We start from the raw sequence: 16612 nt of genomic DNA on the forward strand, positions 1-16612 counted from the left end.
AAAATGGACAAAAATGCACATTACTACTCTAACCATATTTCGGCTGGGATGAAGAATCTACACAATATTGGCTACATGCTGGGCCCACGTCAGCGAGAATAAAATCTAAAATTTAGAATCCCATTCGGAGGTCAAATTTTAAATTCAGAAACTGGAATTCTCTCGAACAAACGGGAAGGCTATGGAACTACAATAAGCAAAGTAATATAATAACCAAATCCAACGGCTGTAAACTCACAATCAGAACGTTCTGGAAATCAAACTTTTCCTTTATAAACCTCGCACTTTTCCACTCCATTCTCCAATCAGAGAAATTTGCTTAATTGCATTGGAAAAACTTCAGATATTCTTTTTCTCGTCTTTATTTCAAACTCTCTGTTTTTGTTCTGAGTTCTGTTTTCTGATTGGTTGAAAGATGGCCGGAAAAGGTGAAGGACCAGCGATTGGAATTGATTTGGGTACGACTTATTCTTGTGTGGGTGTATGGCAACATGATCGTGTTGAGATCATAGCGAATGATCAAGGGAACAGGACGACACCGTCTTATGTTGGTTTTACTGATACTGAACGGTTGATTGGTGATGCTGCTAAGAATCAGGTGGCTATGAACCCCATTAACACTGTCTTCGGTATGTAAAAAAACCTCTCCCTTTTTTTTTGGTTGCATGAATTACATTCTGCCATCTCCGTTACCCATTCCTTGGTACTTTGAATTTATTGAGTTCAGTGTATATAGCATTGACATTATGAATTATTTTGAACTTTCTGCATCATTTTTCTATCCTTTTTTTTTTTTGTGTGTGTGTGTGTGTGTGTGTGTGTGTGTGTGTGTGTGTGTGTGTGTGGTAGAAGATAGAGATTAATAAGATTGGAGTCCGTTTGTGAAAGCTGGAAACTTTTTGCTTCTTTCTGAATTAGTCAGCAGTTTAATAGTTGATTTTTATTTTGCGGCCATGCTTTGGCTTAATTGTGATTACTTACGACTTGTAAAATTTATTGGTTTGGTAGACTTTTACGGATAGTGGCGAATGTAGCTTATTAGCTGTGGTTCAACCGAACCCAGTATTTAGACACTGAACATGGATACATACGAGAAACACCACTAAAATTTTAACAAATATGATGTTTTTTGTCTTGGAGTTTTTTTGGTTAGTTAGAGATATGTATGTTAGAGTGGCAATGTATGTGACATCGAGAGAAATCTAGTTTAAATGAGCTTAATTTGTCTAAAAGAGAAATTATTGAGTTTGGAATGAACTCCTGATATGTCCTAAAAGATTAAATATACAACAACAACAACAACCCAGTATAATCCCACTAGTGGGGTCTGGAGAGGGTAATGTGTACGTAGACCTTACCCCTACCCTGGGGTAGAGAGGCTGTTTCCAATAGACCCTCGGCATCCTTCCCTCCAAGAACTCCCCACCTTGCTCTTGGGGTGACTCGAACTCGCAACCTCTTGGTTGGAAGTGGAGGGTGCTTACCATCAGAGCAACCCACCTTGTAAAAGATTAAATATGAGTATTAGAATTATATTATCTCTGAATAATTGGAATGAATGTATTGAACTCATTTAATCACTCAAACTAGTTTGGGATTGGAGTTATTGAGCACGGAATGCACTTATTTGTCTTAAAAGATAAATTATCGAGTTATTGGAGAGAAGAAAAACCCCCTTAAATTAATAGAATCTATATAGTGAATCCTGTAGTCCATCTCTAATATTTTGAGATTGTAGTGCAGTTATTGTTATTTCTTATAAATGGCTTCTCTATTATTGGGTTTTGATATCCGCTTTATAAGGAGCTTGATTCTAATGGGATTTTGGAAATTTTCTGTGATTTCAGATGCTAAGCGATTGATTGGGAGGAGATTCAGCGATCCTTCTGTGCAGAGCGATATGAAATTATGGCCTTTTAAGGTAATAGCTGGGCCTGGTGACAAGCCAATGATTGTTGTAACCTACAAGGGTGAAGAGAAGCAGTTTGCAGCTGAGGAAATCTCTTCTATGGTGCTTACTAAGATGAAGGAGATAGCTGAGGCATACCTTGGAACTACAATCAAGAATGCAGTTGTCACAGTCCCTGCTTACTTTAACGACTCGCAGCGTCAGGCAACTAAGGATGCTGGTGTCATTTCTGGCCTTAATGTGATGCGTATAATCAACGAGCCTACAGCAGCTGCAATTGCCTATGGCCTTGACAAGAAGGCTAGCAGTGCTGGTGAGAAGAATGTGCTTATATTTGACCTAGGTGGTGGTACTTTTGATGTATCTCTTCTTACAATAGAAGAGGGTATCTTTGAGGTTAAGGCTACTGCTGGTGATACACATTTGGGAGGTGAGGATTTTGATAATAGAATGGTGAACCATTTCGTTCAGGAGTTCAAGAGGAAGCATAAGAAGGATATTAGTGGAAACCCGAGAGCATTGAGGAGGTTGAGGACTGCTTGTGAGAGGGCAAAGAGGACACTATCATCTACTGCACAGACTACAATTGAAATTGATTCATTGTACGAAGGCGTTGATTTTTACTCGACTATTACTAGGGCGAGATTTGAGGAGCTGAACATGGATTTGTTCAGAAAGTGTATGGAGCCAGTGGAGAAGTGTTTGAGAGATGCCAAGATGGACAAAAGCAGTGTTCATGATGTGGTTCTTGTTGGTGGATCAACTAGGATTCCTAAAGTTCAACAGTTACTTCAAGATTTCTTCAATGGAAAGGAGCTTTGTAAAAGCATCAACCCGGACGAAGCAGTTGCCTATGGTGCAGCTGTCCAAGCTGCAATTTTGAGCGGTGAAGGTAACGAGAAGGTTCAAGACTTGTTGCTGTTGGATGTCACACCTCTGTCTCTCGGTTTGGAAACTGCTGGAGGTGTAATGACTGTGTTGATTCCAAGAAACACAACAATTCCCACAAAGAAAGAGCAAGTTTTCTCTACATACTCGGACAACCAACCAGGTGTCTTGATCCAGGTGTACGAGGGTGAACGAGCGAGGACCAAGGACAACAACCTGTTAGGCAAGTTTGAACTCAGTGGTATTCCTCCTGCTCCAAGGGGTGTTCCTCAAATCAATGTCTGTTTCGACATTGATGCCAATGGCATCCTCAATGTCTCCGCCGAGGACAAAACTACTGGTCAGAAGAACAAGATAACCATCACCAACGACAAGGGTCGACTCTCCAAGGAAGAGATTGAGAGAATGGTGCAAGAAGCTGAGAAGTACAAGTCTGAAGATGAAGAGCTCAAGAAAAAAGTGGAAGCTAAGAATGCATTGGAGAATTACGCGTATAACATGAGGAATACAATCAAAGATGACAAGATTAGCTCCCAACTTCCGGCTGCTGATAAGAAGAAAATTGAGGATGCAATTGACGAAGCTATCAAGTGGCTGGACAGCAACCAACTTGCAGAGGTAGATGAATTTGAAGACAAGATGAAGGAGCTGGAAGGCATTTGCAACCCAATCATTGCTAAGATGTATCAAGGCGGTGCAGGTGGAGCTACTATGGATGAAGATGGTCCTTCTGTTGGTGGCGGAGCTGGTAGTGGAAGTGGTGCTGGACCAAAGATTGAAGAAGTGGATTAAAAGTTGTTGTCAGAATGTGTTTATCTGTTTTTTGTTAAGTTTTTCGTGAGAGTTTTAGTAGTTAAGCTTTCTTTAAATGGAAGTTCACCTTTTTCTTGTTAAGATGTGCGGTTTCATATAGCAATCAAAGAAAGCTTCAATTGTTGTTTTCCTACAATTTTAGTTCCCGGAGTATCGTTAAAGCAAAGTGCGATATGTCTTAGCTAAAGTACACTGAATTTGTAAATATGCTGACCCCCAGCCTTTAAAATCAGATTAGCTTCTCTCTCTTTCCCTTTTATGGTGCTTTTTGTTACAGTAACAGTGACTTAATATAAATAAATGGATGAAGCCTCTTAACAGGGAAGCTACTTAACATGCAAGCTTCTTATCCCAAAAAAAAAGCAGGTAAAAAGATGATACATTATTGCAATTGATTAAAAGCAGCAAAGGAAAAGACAAAAAGATCATAAACTTGGAAGCACATTCATAAACTCCCAATCAAAGCAAAAGTCACTGGGGAATATACTGTAGAGAGAAGAGCTCTAAAGACTAAATTCCAACGCTTCCTTGTAATTTAGAACACAGGAGACTGGCACTTCTGAAAATTATAAGCTGGTATTCATTATCTGATTTATTTTACATTTATCTTCATTTGCATTGATAACATGTTTCGCCATGCATCATTTAATAGGTAACTCTAAGATGCTCATTATCCAAACGTAACACATATAGAACATACAGAGATTATATAAATCAAAAGTACAAAAGATCGTATCGTCTAAGAACATTAGGTTGGGACATTCTCCATATCCCAAGAGCCAACAATAACGGAATATACAGTGGGAAAACAAAGAAGCTCTGTAAATCCATGGCTATTGGCATTTCTTTTTCTATAGACTATTCAATATCTCATTCATTAAAAATGGCTTACATATATGTCCACTTACATTCAGGTTTCGCTCCGCATTACATTATGGAAACAGCGGCAACAAAAGGATCCACATAAGTTGGTATCATCATATATGAGGCCCTTAGGCTCTGATTTGCTGATCAGAACCAGACTTGACGTTGCACGATTAACTGTTGGCCGTAGCACACCCCTTCTAGACTAGTGAGCTATAATCTAGAGCTCTCTCAAAATGACAGAAGCAAAACCAGCATAATTAGTTGAGTAAAACAAAAATGTCTACCTATTCAACAAAGATTGAATTTCCCCCTAAAAACTTAAGAAAGAATGGAATATCTGGGCTACCTTATACTTCTGCAATCAATACCTAGCTCACGACAGCACAAACTCATTTGGAGGGCGAAGGCAAACAGGAACTTCATGCACTTCTGGAGTTGTACCATGTTTGGGAACTTTCAATTCAAGCACTGTTCCGCTCTTGTCGAAATATGCTTCTAGTTTGGCATCATCAGGTATTCGAGCTGGAAGTGGAATTTCCCTTGTGAACTCTCCTGGAGGACAGTGCTCTGGAGATGGATCGGTTAGCTTGAACTTTCTACCATTTCTCAGCATGAATGGGGGGCATGCTGTGCTGACAGATGTTATTTTTATAATTCCATGATCGATATTGTTCCACCAATGAACTTTCACCTTTTCACGATCAACGAAAGGTAAGGTGATCATAATCAAGTATCCTCCCTCATCTTCGTATAGAGTTCTTGCAGCAACAACTGGCCCGCACACGTTTTTCATTACCCCAGAAAACTCGTTCATCCAAGTTGGTTCAATAGTGTATAGTTCTCCATCTTGATGTCTGTTTGAACCGGGATTAGTTGACAAGGAACAATCTTCATCACTTCCATGAGAAAAGAAGTCTTTCCTTTTCTTACCACAATCAGATGAGAGATCTAAACCGTTGCTGTTCGCATGGTTTGATGGTTGAGTTGACAAGTTGAGACTAGTACCATTTAGTAATTTTTTCGAAGGGAGATGGGAATTGCTCTTTGGTAAGGGAATGGGTCTTTGAAGCTCAAAATCGGTGTTGGGAAGGTTTCTCCATGAACTGAAGTCTCTGGCTTCGGGTGGGATAGAAAAGTTCAAATCCCTACCCGTAAGTTCCATCCACTTCTTCTGCTCTTCCTCGTCAATACATGATAAATTGGGTGATGGAACAAGCTCAATTCCATGCAAACACTGCGGATTGGAGAGGCCTCTATAATGTTTACGCTGCATTTTATGAGAACGCATGAACCCCTTATCAACGCTAAATGGAAATGGACGTTCACCCTGCTTAGAATGGCCATTCATATAACTTCTCAACTGCATCTTACCCAATGCATTTTCAGACCTCTCCTTAAAAACCCACATGTACATATTCTCCATGTCATGTTGAACCAAGAAAACATCAAGTTGGAGATCGGACTTATCAAATCCCGACACCCCATTACTATCTTGAACAACGTTACACTTAGATTTCTCCTTCAAAACAGGCTTAAAGTAGAAATTGAAAAAAAACCAAGCACCCCAAACACTATCCAATCTCTTAGCACATTTCCTTCCAACTTTAGGTAAATCAAGAAGCTTATCACATTCATTAATTTGGTGTCCAAGTCCAACATCTAGCATATCAAACATGTCGTGGTTCCAAGATTGAGGCGGAGGGCTACGCTCCACGGATAAAGGGAGATTAATATCCGGCGGCCTCGATAGCACAATTTGCCTATTCATATCTCTATCTGATTCCTCATGTGATGTAGCAATTGAATCCATAGACAAAAACGTAGATGGCTGATAATTCTCTATTGACAAGCTTGTAATTAAGTCTTCCCCCATCTGTTTACCCTTATTTGCACTACTAATTCCTCACAGTTAATACCCAATTTCACTATGTAACATCAGCACCTACTGAAGATCAACAAAAGCACCTCATAACTACAAACCCCATATACACAAAAACACCTTTATACACAAAGAAAAAGGGCAGCCTGGTGAAGCTCTCGGGTCTGGGGAAAGGCCGGACCACAAGGGTCTATTGTATGCAGCCTTACCCTGCATTTCTGCAAGAGCCTGTTTTCACGGTTCGAACCCGTGACCTCCTCCTGATCACATGGCGGCAACTTTACCATTTACGCCAAGGCGGACCACAAGGGTCTATTGTACGCAGCCTCACACTGCATTTCTGCAAGAGGCTATTTCCACGACTCGAACATGTGACCTCCTGGTCACATGGCAGCAACTTTACGGGTTACACCAAGGTTCCCTTCACCTTTATACACACTATATAGGAAAAAGTTCACAAATTTACCATAAAATCAATATAAACAAACATGGGTATTACCAAACATCAGTACAAAGGATGTTTTATGCTATAAAGATGAGATTTTTACAAGCAAAAACTGTACAATGAAGGGTTCTTGAATTGAATAAAACCATATAAAATTGGGTAAAAAACTATGGAAAATAAATCAAAAGGATTATTAGGATTACCTTTAGGGAGATTAACTTAGAATCCAATAGAGTTAGCTGTAAAAGATCTTTACAAAGAATGCTCAGCAAAAATCCACGGCTAGAGAGAGAAAGAGGAGAGAAGGGGGAAAGGGAAGAGAGCGCTTTGAGATTGAGGGAAATAAACGGTGACGGACACCGTTAACATTGACGGCGTTAATGAGAAAAAACGAGAAGAATCGTAACGCCTGATAAGCAGAATCTAGTAGTGATTCGGGGACCACGAAATAGTTGATGAATGATAATTCGATTATCCAATACGTAACTCACCTTTTCATTCTGCTGAAGAGAAAATGATACCAAAAACAAAAATGTTACCATGTTTACAGCAAAACTTTACCTGATTACTTGCATCATATTATTGATGAAATTATAAGTAATTACAGTTGAAAAATAAGATAGAAGAAAAAATAAATAAATATTCTTCAGGTTGAGACGCGGATATCTCGCTCTCTTTAAAGAGATTTAAGTTCACTGTGGTAGTATCTTCACCGGTCTATCAATAATACTCTTAACTTGTCTCCTCCAGGATACAGCAGCCTGACAACGTCATATGACTCGAACAAATTCTGGATAAGTTGTTGAGTCCAAAACTCCACCAAAATGAACACCTTCCTTCAACAAAATAATATTCTTTTTTATAGATAATAAGTTAGAAACTTAGGTTTTCTCCTTCTCTTAACTCTCTTTTCACTACACCAATTTTTACTTTTTTCATACACACTAAAATATTTTTCCATCTACAACACAAGGAAGAAACATCACTATTTATAGGGGTAAAATTTCTTCCATAAAATAAATAACAAAGCAGTAGGATAATAAAATAGTAGAACATGATTGGTGGTTACAAAATTTAATTTTTAGTGGATAATTAGTGGTAGATCATGACATTAGTAGTTTCATGAGTTACACCAAAGTAATGATCACTTTTTTGCCAATTTATAACCACTACCTCACAAGAAATAATATACTTTAATATTATAATTTTAATATTAAAATGAATGATGTTTGGATATAATTACATATTTTTAATGCATTACTTACCTTACATTTTGGGGCTTTAATGCTAAACTATACTATATTTGTACTTAATTGAATTTATTTTATGTGTAGGTACGTTGAAGACGAAATTGGGAGCAAAGTAGAGATTTTATGTGTGTTTTATACACTACAAGAATGGAGTTATGATTATTTGATTATTGAATATACAAGGAATAAAGTTTAACATTACAAAGGAAATCAAAACAAAGAAAGGAGAACAACTGAAAAAGAACCAAAAGCAAGAAACGAGAATGAAAAAATAGTTTGAAAAGTTAGGCAGCAAAAATTGAATTGAAGCTAAGCAGTTGGGCGACGCGAGAGAATATTTGCTCGCTATAGAGCATGTGACGCAAGCTTTGCTGCTCGCTATGGAGGTTGCGGCGCACAAGCTGAGGCGAGGTGGACTGTACGTTTTGCCTCGCGAGGCGAGGCCTGTAGCGAGCGGGTTCTGAGTTTTTAAAGCCTATTTTGTCTGCTATTTGGTCTTGGACTTGGTTATTTCGTTTGGGTATTTTCCCTACACATATAAGTAGTCATTAAACACTATTTTTAGAGGGGGAGTTTTGCGACCGGAGGCAATAACATCACACTTGGAGGAGGCTTCTAACTAGTTTTTCTTTCTCTTCTCTTCTTTTAATCTCATAATTTATTAGTTCTAGAGTTTTGGGTGCTACATGAACGTTATAGTTTGAAGCTTGAATTGTCTTATATTTTATCATATTGGTTTATTTATTCAATCTTGCGCTTAATTATTTGATTGCTTGATCACCAATTGAATACTATCTACGAATCTAGGATTGAACTCGGGAGAGAGAATTATAGGTTGCATATAAGATTGAGTAGAGCAAGATCTTAACTATGGGGAGGGGGAGGGGGATTTGCGGTTAGGATAGGAATATAACTAATCGCCTTGTTTGATTACTATACAGGAATTATAAATGTTTTCTTGTTAATTCTAATTCCATAGGAATATAGGCGTTAGATTAGCTTGAATAGGCGAGTAGTACTTCGGGAGAAGGCTACGAGCAATATTAACCCGTCAACTAATAAACCAGATAAATTAATTAGACGATTTAAGTGGAAAACTCAACGGGATTTGTCACGACCCAAAATCCAACTAGTCGTGATGGCACCTAACCCAACCCGTTAGGTAAGCCAACTATCCAATTCCAATAATAATTATTAAAGCAATTTAAGTGAATAAATGTCTTAATCTTATACAATCTCCAAGAACTAGTAGTACAAATCATGAGCTTCTAAGAATAGAGTATACAAAGCGAAAATGAAATAAATACATAGTCTGTTTGAATAACACATAAACAGAGCTTTTATAAATCTAAGGCTATCGTGAATAAGTGGCAGTTACAACAGGAACGCAGGTACATCTTCAAATCCCGCAACCATCGAACACATCAACAACAACAGCCAACATCTGCACGCAATGTGCAGAAGTGTAGTATCAGTACAACCGACCCCATGTACTGAATAAGTAACAAACCTACCTTTAGGTTGAAAATAGTGACGAGCTTCTACCAAGGTCGGGTCCAAAACCACTAATCCACAACAGTCCATAACAACATAAAGCAAATAATACCAGAAGTAACTCAGAGATAAAATGCTCGGTCAAATCATGATTTCAACAATAATAGTTCTTCCTTTCAAGTACATCAGTGAAAACCCAAATCTTTTTCTGAATTTGCCAAAAATATGAATAGTTTGAAAACAATAAATTTCTCCCAAAATCTTTTCAGTAATTAATAAGATGCTTCATTTTCCTTCCGGATAACCCGTGTAAAAACAAATGCATCACTATGCTCATCTGTCAACATGTGTAAGAAATCATGAATGATGTGATGCTGTACAACATGAGGAAAATACATCTCTATGCATGTATGTCATGTGTGCATGCCAATGCTATACAACTCGGTGATAAAATCATAAACAACCCCTCGGGCAGACCTCACAATCACTCGTATACAGCCCCTCGGGCTTACCTCACAATTACTCGTAAACAACCCCTCGGGCATACCTCACAATCACTCATGCCTCCCAGTCACTCATCACTCGGCACTTGCACTCAGTAGGTACCTGCGCTCACTAGGGGTGCGTAGAGACTTCGGAGGGGATCCTACAGCCCAAGCGCTATAATCTGCACGGACAACTCACGTGTTGCACGGATAACTCACGTGCCATAATATAAATATCTGGATTCACACGGCCAACTCACGTGTTGCATGACCATCTCACGTGCAATAGTATAATATAAGGATCTGCACGGCCAACTCACGTGTTGCACGGCCAACTCACGTGCAATAATAAGCCAATAAGGCCTGCTGCAGGTAGGCAGCCCCGATCCATATAATAGTAATAATATATATAAAGCCAATATGGCATGCTGTATATATATATATATAAAGTCAACATGGCCTGCTGCGACGTGCAGCCCGATCCCATAATAATCCTCACAATCAGGCCCTCGGCCTCACTCAGTCATCAATCTCTCCAATCTCTCGGGCTCACAATGTCATGAAAATAGCCCAAAAATGATGATATGATGTATCAATGAATAACAACAGAGACTGAGATATGATATGTAATGAAATGAATATGACTGAGTATGAATTTTCAATTTAAAACAAATAATTCATAACAATATGACCTTTGTGGGTCCCCAAATACTGGCACATAATCTCAACATAATTTTTAATATGCATTTTAGCTCAATTTCTTTAACACATAAAACCACATGGAGAATGCCAAGATTATTTAACTACAAAATTTCACAGAACCAATTATGTCACAATTTTTATAGTGCACGCCTACACGCCCGTCACCTAGCATGTGCGTCACCTCCCAACAATTTATGAAATACATATATTCAGGGTTCATACCCTCAGCTCCAAGATTAGAAGAGTTACTTACCTCGAACAAGCCAAATCCAATGTCGAGCAAGCTAAACAATACTCCAAAAATTTCATTATGCGCGTATCAACTCCCGAACGGCTCGAATATACCACAATTAATTTGATTCAGTCCACTCAATTATAGGAATTAATTCCATAATAAAAATACTAATATTTTCCACAAAATTCGAAATTACGCCCCAAAAATCACTCGTGGGGCCCACGTTTTGAAATCTGACGAAACTTACAAAATACGATAACCCATCCAATTACAAGTTCAACCATACTAATTTCACTCAAATCCAACTCCAAATCGGTATTCAAACTCGAAAAATTCGTTTTGTGACATTATATAAATTTCCTTCTATTTCTCTTGAAGATTTGATAATCTTACACCAAAAATGAAGATTAATTCATGGAATATAATCACAAGGGAGTTAAGAACACTTATCCCAAGTTGTGTAAAAAATTTCTCTCCAAAAACGCCCAACCCGAGCTCCAAAATCCGAAAAATTGGTGAAAATGTCGAACCCTCGAATTTAAGGTTCTGCCCCAGCGATTTTCGCATCTGCGGACAAGGGGTCGCACCTGCGACCTTCGCTTCTGCGGGAAAATTATCGCTTTTGCGAGAACAGCTTGGCCAGCCATCATCACTTCTGCGATGCTAAGGACCGTACATGCGGTCGCGCTTCTGCGCCCTGGCTTCCGCTTCTGCGATGCCTTCCCAACCAGCACTCCCTCGCTTCTGCGACTTGAGTATCGCTTCTGCGACCATCGCATCTGCGAGCCCATTTCCGCAGGTGCAAAGACACCAGCAACAGAAAAATTTCAGCCTTAGCCAAAACTTCCAAAATGCTCTGAACCTCGTCCGAAACTCACCCGAGTCACTCGGGACCCCGTCCGAATATACCAACAAGTCCCATAACATAACACGGACCTACTCGAGGCCTCAAAACGCACATAACGACATCGAAATGATAAATCACACCTCAATTCGAAATCATTGAACTTTGAAACTTCAGATTCTATATCTTGTGCCGAAACACATCAAATCAATCTGGAATGACTTCAAATTTTGCACACAAGTCACATTTCACATTAGGAACCTATTCCAATTTCCAGTATCGGATTCCGACCCCGATATCAAAAAGTTAACCACCCGGTCAAACTTCCCAAAAATTCATCTTTCGGCATTTCAAGCCTAATTCCACTACGAACCTCCAAATAATTTTTCGGACACGCTCCTAAGTCCAAAATCATCATACAGAGCTATTTAAGTCCTCAGAATTAAATTCTGAGGTCGTTTATACATAAGTCAATATCCGGTCAATTTTTCTAACTTAAGTTTTAAGCCTTGGAACTAAGTATTCCAATTCATTCCAAAACCTCACCGAACCCGAACCAATTACCCTGACTAGTCACACAACAATTGTAAAGCCCAAATTGAGTATTAAAGGGGGAAACTAGATTTTGATACTCAAAACGACCGCTTGGATCGTTACATGATTATTAGCTAACCCATAGCTCTAGAATATTCACTCCCATTGAATTCGTCTTTAAGCTTGTTGTTGTTTTCTTTAATCTCTTAATTTGTTACTCTAGATTAATTTTAGTTAAATATTCATACGTTAGGATTCGATTGAATAGATTAATTGTTTGATTTAATTTAGTTGATAGTTAATCACAAGTCCATGTGAGTACAATATCTGGACTTACAATCCTATATTACTTGTACGACCACGTATACTTGAGAAAAGACGAGAAAATAAAAATTTAGAAATTAACTAGTCTACTAGATTAGATTTTTAGTTTTTGTCTATTCAAGTTTTTATTTTTATCTTAGTTTAATATTTTATTATCTTTGTTGACATGTCATCTTGGAATGATAATTGGTCGAATATTGGTTATTATTATTATGGTGATCCTTGTACATATTGTGGAGGACCATACTTGTGGCAAAATTGTGCATCTTAATCTTATGTGTGGAATATTTGTAATATGTGTGGTTGTCAAGGTTGCCATTGGGATGGTTGTCCTAATTCTTATTATCCGTCTCAGAGCTCTTATTATAATATTTCTAATAATATTTATGAGTTTGATAAGAGCAATGAAGTGGAGGATATGGAACGTGATGCTCGTATTATGGACATAATGAGGCAAGTAGCTGAGCAACAAGATGAAAATCAAAAGGCTATTATGGACATGATAAACCAAGTAACCGAGCAACAAGTTCTTGATGCCTTAGCGATCAAAAGACTCCAGGCTAAAATGGACGAATTAATGGCCAATTTCCAAGAATAACCTCAACTCGACGAAGAGAGCGAGTTCCCACAAGAATATTACTTTGAAGAAGTAGATATCGTGAGCCAATCTTGGGTAGAAGAACAAGCTCAACTGGTAAAATTTCATGGGGTTCTACGTAATGGTTTGTCAAATATGGCAGAACAGCTGATAGACGAAAGAACTGAGTTCATGCAAGAGATAGACCAATTTGGCTCAGATATCCATGACATGCAGGCTCAATTGAATAAAACGTTTGAGGCTTCTGATGCCCAACAATCAATTGTTGTAGATATTGGCCAGCTTGTGGAGCAGAAAGAGGAATTCCAACTATTCGACCAAATTATTAATGATGCCAATGTTGACGAAGTGTGAAAAAGTGAGGATGTCAAAAGTGAAGTGATTCTAGAGTTGGAACGTATTGGACCTAATTCTAACTATTTTTCAATATTGTGCTTGGTTGGTGACACGAGAATTGATCCATTCGAGCCTATAGAGGAGTCAATGGATGGGGAACAAAGTGTTTATATTCTGAAATTTTCCATACCAAAGAGACAAAATGACATCTCGTACTTAAAGGCCAAAAGGTGCAAGATGCGATATCTATTGCTTGGTTCTTTTATTTTTACATCACCGTCCCAGGAACGTGATAGGAAAATTGATGCAAAATTGGGGGCGCAATTTATATCCTCAAAGTGGAAGGAAAAGTGGTGAACGTGATGGCGTCGTGCCGCGACGTTAAATCATGCGCTTGTTGGGAGGCAACCCATCTTTACTGCTTTCGTTTATTTCTATTTTTTCTTATTATTGTTGTAGTATTTGTTTTTGTTTTGTAGGATTATAAGCATAGGAAACAAAGCCATTGGAAGAGTGCAAAAGCGATCTTGATGGTGAGAACTAAGTGTGGGGTGCCCACACAAAGAACCATACCTGGGAGAAGTCTGAGTATCCTGTGAGTATCTTTGGCCTACCAGGGAGTCTCTTTTACCCTCTTGTTATTTATAGCGTACATTGGGACATTGTATAATTTTAAGTGTAGGGTGAGGAGATTATCTGGGTAATTTTCTGTGCTATCTTAGCTTAGTTGTAGTAAAATAAAAAAGAAAAAAAAAGTAGAAAAATTGGGCTATTCCCGACGATGGATCTCCTAGACAGTTTTCATGAGGGATTTAAGTTTAAAGAAAAAAAAAAGATTTTCTTTGTAGGTAGTGTAATAATTCTCCCTTGATTTTTCTTTGTATCACGGTACTTTTCCAAGGATTTTATTTGAACCGGGTGTAGGTAGTTTTATTTTTTAGGAGTAGGAGCCACTGTGAGATGAATTGAATTGAAGCAATATCTCTTGACTTTGTTATGCCTTGAGAATAGTGAGTACTTTGGTTGTGACGCTTAGGCTCAGGTTTTGACTCTAGTATAAGTACCTTAAATCATATGATCTTAACTTTGCTTAACTGCTTTGACTAGAGTGTCTTGATGAGTCCAATCCTGAGTGAGTTATGTGTCAGGTGTGTGTGTTATTCTGTGCATTGTATTTTATGTCTAGAACTTGCCATGTGTGTTTGCAAAGCGAAATAGTAGCGTTGTTCAGTCTTGGAAGTGATATAGGCATTTTTTTGTTGAGCCAGATATATATAGTTTACCCACCTAATTGTTATGTATCGTAGTTAACCCTTTGAGCATGTAATCGTGTTTCTTTGGTAACCATATTACAAGCCTTACCCGTTTGTTTGAAATAACCATTTATTTGAACCTTTTCAGATCTCATGAGCACTTGAATTGTTATAAACTTTGTAAAAGTTAAAGTGTGGGGTGATTGGTTTAGTTTTTGAGTGGAACTAATGAAATAAGGAGAAATGTGCACTGTTTTAAAAAAAAATAAGAGCCACTAAGAAGCATTTTTTTTTGAAACTAAGAAGCAATTCACTGATGAATGAAATCCAGTTGTTAATTTCACTATGCATCTGGTTGTTCTATCGGTAGCTTTGTAAATTGTGAGCAGTGACGGAAGTAGGATTTTCATTAAGAGGATTTAAAAACTAAAAAAATAATATGTGATAAAACTAAAAGGAAATGCTTGACCATGTTCCAACCTTTCATCCTTGAAACCTAAGTGGCATGAACCACCCTAATCAACATAATATTGCCTTGAAAGTTCTCCAATAGCTCTGGCAGCTAGGCTTGCATGTACTCCAAACTAAGCCGCTGCTTATGCAGCAGAGGTAGCATCCTTAAATTTCATGTTCCAATACTACCTACCAACAAAAAAATTACCATTACCATCTCAAGGAAATGATTGCCCATGTTCCAACCTTTCAACCTTGAAAACTAAGTGGCATAAACCACCATCATCAACACAATATTGCCTTGAAAGTTCTCCAACAGCTCTGGCAACTAGGCTTGCATGTTCTCCAAACTCAACCGCTGCTTGTGCAGCAGAGGTAGCATCCTTAAATTTCATGTTCCAATACTGCCTGCCAACAGAAAAATTACCATTACAATCTCTAGGAAATGATTGCCCATGTTCCAACCTTTCGTCCTTGAAACCTAAGTGGCATGAACCACCATCATAAACAAAATATTTCCTTGAAAGTTCTCCAACAGCTCTGGCAGCTAGGCTTGCATGATCTCCAAACTCATCCGCTGCTTGAGCAGCATAGGTAGCATCCATAAATTTCATGTTCCAATACTGCCTACCAACAAGAAGATTTACCATTACTATCTCAAGGAAATGATTGCCCATGTTCCAACCTTTCATCCTTGAAAACTAAGTGGCATGAACCGCCATCATCAACACAATATTTCCTTGAAAGTTCTCCAACAGCTCTGGCAGTTAGTCTTGCATGTTCTCCAAACTCAACCGCTGCTTGAGCAGCATAGGTAGCATCCTTAAATTTCATGTTCCAATTCTTCTTGCCAACAGAAAAATTACCAATACCATATCCAGGAAATGCTTGCCCATGTTCCAACCTTTCATCCTTTAAACCTAAGTGGCATGAACCACCCTAATCAACATAATATTGCCTTGAAAGTTCTCCAACAGCTCTGGCAGCTAGGCTTGCATGTTCTCCAAACTCAGCCGCTGCTTATGCAGCAGAGGTAGCATCCTTAAATTTCATGTTCCAATACTACCTACCAACAGAAAAATTACCATTACCATCTCAAGGAAATGATTGCCCATGTTCCAACCTTTCAACCTTGAAAACTAAGTGGCATAAACCACCATCATCAACACAATATTGCCTTGAAAGTTCTCCAACAGCTCTGGCAGCTAGGCTTGCATGTTCTCCAAGCTCAACCACTGCTTGTGCAGCAGAGGTAGCATCCTTAAATTTCATGTTCCAATACTGCCTGCCAACAGAAAAATTA

At 38.5% G+C, this 16612-nt stretch overlaps 2 protein-coding genes across 3 annotated transcripts; one reads left to right on the forward strand and one right to left on the reverse strand.

The window, feature by feature from the left end:
- Window positions 1–287: 287 nt before the first annotated feature.
- LOC104099040 (heat shock cognate 70 kDa protein) lies at window positions 288–3746 on the forward strand. Its single transcript, XM_009605918.3, has 2 exons — window positions 288–629; window positions 1848–3746. Exons 1-2 carry the CDS (start codon window positions 416–418, stop codon window positions 3587–3589), a joined length of 1956 nt encoding a protein of 651 aa, XP_009604213.1. The 5' UTR covers window positions 288–415; the 3' UTR covers window positions 3590–3746.
- Window positions 3747–4428: 682 nt separating this feature from the next.
- On the reverse strand, window positions 4429–7198 carry LOC104099048 (uncharacterized). Of its 2 annotated transcripts, none has more exons than XM_009605931.4 (2): window positions 7005–7198; window positions 4429–6419 (listed from the first exon to the last, which is right to left on the reverse strand). In XM_009605931.4, exon 2 carries the CDS (start codon window positions 6348–6350, stop codon window positions 4851–4853), a length of 1500 nt encoding a protein of 499 aa, XP_009604226.1. In that variant the 5' UTR covers window positions 6351–6419; window positions 7005–7198; the 3' UTR covers window positions 4429–4850. The 2 variants fall into 2 exon arrangements, with proteins under 2 accessions (XP_009604226.1, XP_009604220.1); XM_009605925.4 differs by having other exon boundaries at window positions 4429–6422.
- Between the last annotated feature and the right edge of the window lie 9414 nt (window positions 7199–16612).

Source organism: Nicotiana tomentosiformis, chromosome 11 (assembly GCF_000390325.3).
Source record: "Nicotiana tomentosiformis chromosome 11, ASM39032v3, whole genome shotgun sequence".
In the NCBI taxonomy this organism is placed as follows: domain Eukaryota; kingdom Viridiplantae; phylum Streptophyta; class Magnoliopsida; order Solanales; family Solanaceae; genus Nicotiana; species Nicotiana tomentosiformis.

Excerpts from the sequence above, each read along its gene's own strand:
- LOC104099040 (XM_009605918.3), top strand. The coding sequence starts at position 416 with ATGGCCGGAAAAGGTGAAGGACCAGCGATTGGAATTGATTTGGGTACG. Across the intron at positions 630-1,847 it reads CCCCATTAACACTGTCTTCG|ATGCTAAGCGATTGATTGGG; the intron begins GTATGTAAAAAA and ends CTGTGATTTCAG.
- LOC104099048 (XM_009605931.4), bottom strand. The coding sequence starts at position 6,350 with ATGGGGGAAGACTTAATTACAAGCTTGTCAATAGAGAATTATCAGCCA.